This window comes from Olea europaea, chromosome 8 (genome assembly GCF_002742605.1).
Source record: "Olea europaea var. sylvestris chromosome 8, O_europaea_v1, whole genome shotgun sequence".
Lineage (NCBI taxonomy): Eukaryota > Viridiplantae > Streptophyta > Magnoliopsida > Lamiales > Oleaceae > Olea > Olea europaea.
Genome location: NC_036244.1, coordinates 16,859,163 through 16,863,479, shown reverse-complemented (window position 1 = coordinate 16,863,479; position 4,317 = coordinate 16,859,163). Strand labels below are relative to the sequence as shown.

General features: G+C 38.2%; 1 protein-coding gene across 2 annotated transcripts; it reads left to right on the top strand.

Moving 5' to 3' along the window:
* Positions 1-1,688: 1,688 nt before the first annotated feature.
* Positions 1,689-3,943, top strand: LOC111399275 (zinc finger protein JAGGED-like). Of its 2 annotated transcripts, none has more exons than XM_023026535.1 (5): positions 1,689-1,803; positions 1,959-2,053; positions 2,496-2,627; positions 2,961-3,051; positions 3,223-3,943. In XM_023026535.1, coding segments are annotated over exons 1-5 (756 nt in total). In that variant the 5' UTR covers positions 1,689-1,801; the 3' UTR covers positions 3,659-3,943. The 2 variants fall into 2 exon arrangements, with proteins under 2 accessions (XP_022882303.1, XP_022882304.1); XM_023026536.1 differs by having other exon boundaries at positions 1,702-1,803; positions 2,490-2,627.
* Positions 3,944-4,317: the final 374 nt, after the last annotated feature.

Below are 4,317 nucleotides of genomic sequence, written 5' to 3'. Positions count from 1 at the left end.
AAAAAAAAAAAAAAAAAAAAAAAAAAAAAAAAAAAAAAAAATGGGGGGAGGGGGGGGGGAGAAAAAAAAAAGTTCAGTGACCGAATGGTCATTGAAAAGTGACCGTTTTGGTCACAGGCTCACGAGCCACGAGCTAAGCGGCTCGTCTACACGGCGAGCCGAGCTCCGGGGGGGGGCCGCTTGGCTCGTGCTCGGGCTCATGATTTCACGAGCCCGAGCCGTCCACGAGCCTCTTTTCCACGAGCCGAGTCGGCGAGCCTCAAGCCGGCTCGGCCCAATTGACATCCCTAGAAGGGGGCCTCACTTCGTCACCTTTTTTTTTGCAACTAAATGAAAAAACTGAAAGGAGAAATCATTTGCCTTTCCCACAGACTCCAGCCTGCTGCCTCTCCTCTCGCATGGAGATACAACATCGACTTGGGAAGAAAGTTTCAAATTACCTTCAATTATGGATTCTACAAGGCCTACAGCAATCGATTATGTCTCCAAAATTGCTTCGTAATCTAGAAGAAGTCTAGAATAATCCAAATTAATAAGAATTATTTGCATCCACCGATACCGATTTGCTAGAATTGTCCAGAGAAATCTTCCACCGACAATAGCTCACCATATATATGCATGTGTACAGCCTCCCCATTTTGAGTATAAGTAGATGAAAGAAGTGAAAAACAAAATATATGTGTATGCCTGAAAGTGAGAAGATAGTCGGCAGAGAGAGAGAGAGATTAGTGAGAGAAAAAAGGAAGAGAGCAGGAAGAATAGTCAGAAAGAAAGATACAGAGAGGCAAACGGGCAGTGCATTATTGTGAGAGAATTTAGAGGAATGAGATAATTAAAGATTGAGGTGCTTGCTTAGAGTGAAATTATTTTAGTAAGGTGTGTTTGTCAAAAATTAATTGTACAAGTTCTTTGTATAGTAAAAATAAATTTGTGTGTGTTTCAAATTCAACAATTTGGGAATTTTGGGTAAATAGATAATATATTTGTTTGTTGTTTTAATATTAGTTTTTTAAGTTATCAATGGATCGCATAATGCACTGTTGAATTTTGCATTTACGTTGCTTTCACTAGGGGGCCTAATTTATTGACTTCGCCTCAGGTCCCGATAATCATAGGACCGGCCTTATTAGCAAATAACAGAGTGATAGAAACACTTCAATGGTACATTTTACCAACGGGTTTTCATAGGATCACAATCTCCAGATTAATGCCCTTTTCTAAGGGCTGAATTTTATCTTCACTGCCCTCCAAGTTATATAAAACAGCATAAACCCTAGCTGACGATCGGATAAATGTATGAAGGGAGATGCACATTTGATGATAAGCCATTTACAGAAAGTTAAAGCTTCAATAGGTTCCAATTATATTATATGTATGCAAATATTTAAACGATATTTGTATGCATTTTGGCATTGGACATGAATCTACGTACAAGTTGTAGTAGCTAGGGCAATAAACCAAGGTATCTAAGCAAGCCAAAAACAAAAAGCAATGTCCTTGTTATTCTCTCTTTCCTTTTCAATCCTAACCAAATGACACTAGCAAGGACCTACTGGCCAAGTTTATCCCCGCTCACTCCTTTTCAAAGTCACGAGACCCACTGTCCTGTGATGTGCTTTCAATTCTCCAGTGGGGCTGACAGAAAAAAAATAAAAACTCAGAAGCGATCCATTCTTCACCATCACTTAACTAGCCTCTACATTCATTCCCAAACTCAAAGTCTTATAATTTCACAAGCTTTAGTTATCTTCCCTCGGAAAGATTGTTCACCACATTATTTTCTGTCTCTCTGTCTGGTAACATGTAGGTCTCACGCCAAAAACTCCCTCTCCCCCACCCCCAGCTGCTGCTGCTCCTTATCTCCTTCTCTATATCCTTGTTCTTTAACTCTTTTGTATACCCTTTAATTTACTCTTTCTTTTTTTTATTTTTTTTTTTTTTTTTTTTGTTTTTCCAAGGAGATCAGAGGAAAATCCATTAGATCTCAATAATTTACCTGAAGATTACACAAGAGATGATAATGAATTTTCTGAAGACAGTTCTTCATCTGCTGGTATATCCCTTTGTCTTAAGTGCTATTAACTGTCTTTTAGAGTTCATAATACTTCGTTTGGTTGTGTCTTTTTCCTAGCTAGAAATCTAAGAGAGTTGAACATTTTTTTTCCTGAAAAATTATTAGCTATCCAAGTTCAAGAGAAAACCCCCGTTTTGTTTTTGGAATTCAATTTTAATCTAAAAACTCCCTTCAAATCCCAATATTTTGTTACTCCATCTTCGCCAAGATTTTCTTTTGTTTTTTATTTTCTAAATATTTTCCTGTAAGTAGTGTTTCTTGGCTTTTGGAGTATCAATGCGAAGCCCTAGACAGGAAAACGACAAGACAGGAAAAGATTATGGCTGGAATATTCATTTATGATATGGGCAATTAGGGTTTGAGTTTAGGTATAAACTTGGGGTCATCAAAGTTGCTTTAATTGGAATTTTTACAGCTTCAGGCTACAGGAAAAAGAAAAGCGACGGTAAGGATAGAAAAGACGATTCCGGTAAGGTCCATGAGTGTAGGTTTTGTTCCCTCAAGTTCTGCAAATCTCAAGCCCTTGGGGGACACATGAATCGCCACCGACAAGGCAAGTTTTTTCAGTGCGATTCATTTCATCATTATAAATTAATTATATTTTCTTTCTTTTAGGAATGGATAGGATTTTAAAAAAGAAAGGGTTTTCTGCATTTTTCTTGAAAGATCAACATGGTTAGCTAGGGCATGAGTTTCAGTAAAGTTAGTTATTAAATATTGAAAGACTGAACATTTTTGGCCAATGATTTTTCCTTCTTTTGAAGCATTGTCATGTCAATCTGGTTTTCACATAAAAAATATGTTGTGGAATCTTTCCTTTTTGCTGAAATTCTTGGTAGCATGATTTGGTTTGATTTGGTTAATAATGTCTGTGTATGTTCCTCAGAAAGGGAGACAGAAACACTGAACAAGGCTCGTCAACTGGTCTTCACTAACGATTTAGCTCCAGGAGCTCATCACATAGGGTATCTTCCAGGGTATGTGCCCTTCCCCAAATTCCCCCCTCTTTTATACTTTTTTTTCTACCTTTTCTTGCCCTCTTTTTATGCATTTTTTCACCTGTCTTTCTTCTTAAAGGCTTGAAATGCTTAATACCGCTTCTCTAAATATCAAATTTTCTTTTTGTTTCTCAATTTTTATTTTGGCAGTGGCCAACCAATTCCAAATGGAGGGTTTCATCAACCTCCAGGCAACATCGGAGATGCAACAATGCCACACAGATCAATGTACCCTACAAGGCTTTTTTCAGGTACTTCACTCTTGCCATCACCTCCACCAGACCAACCACCACCGCAGCCACCGTACATGTACACATCTCCACCACGTCTCCTCCCTTTGCATTCGCAGTATCCGGCACAACCGGTGAACGACTACTTTGTTGGCCATGCCTTCTCTGGTTCCAGTTCTAGGTATGCAGCACCTCCACCAGATACTACTTACACTTGCATCGGTGCACTTTTGGGGCATGGATTATCACATGGCACTGCCCCGGGCACTGGTAGCAGCTCGGCCTCTGGTGTAGATTGTATTAGAAACGGGTCAATGCACATTCAAGACGAAGGATTGAATTGGGGCCGGAGGTAGAACTCGACAATGGCGAAACATTTACATATCTAATATTGAACAATCAGTTTCAAGAAAGATTCTATATTATATTTTACTGTGTATTTTTTTGTGGGCTATCTGGCTGAACGAGAGTGCAAGTGTTAATCTGCTGTATGACACGGCACTCTCACTGAATGAGAATCCGAACAAACTGACAAATGGGGATGTGCAAATAGAGAAATTTTGGTTTTTCTACAGGTTTCGTGAACAGGCTTTTTGAGGTCTCACGCATTTGCACGAGCCTGCTATCAGTTTAAAGCATGAATTAATTGGATTTTTCTTTGGCTTTATAAAAGACTAAGTAAATGGAACCAGATTCATAAGTGACTAAGTGAGGGTGGGGCAACTAGTTAGATTTCAACATAAAGTAGCCAACAAGTTCATAATTTTCCCAACAGGGATTAAATTTAATATCCTGCTTTTTCTCTCCCATGCAAATATCACTTGGAAAAACAGCTTCAGGCTTCAGCCATAAATCTTGTTAAATTAGGTTTCTGCTTCTTTGGTTTTACAAAATCAAGTTATAGTTTTATCATTTTCTAGTGATTATCGAATTAAAAATTAAGATTTCCTAATTTGCAGTATTCTATACGAGTTAAAAAAAAATTTAATCTTTTAAATTCAGAAATATTCTCAAA

Coding starts and splice junctions, on each gene's coding strand:
- LOC111399275 (XM_023026536.1), top strand. Junction 2,628..2,960: donor CATGAATCGCCACCGACAAG/GCAAGTTTTTTC, acceptor TATGTTCCTCAG/AAAGGGAGACAGAAACACTG. Junction 3,052..3,222: donor CACATAGGGTATCTTCCAGG/GTATGTGCCCTT, acceptor TTATTTTGGCAG/TGGCCAACCAATTCCAAATG.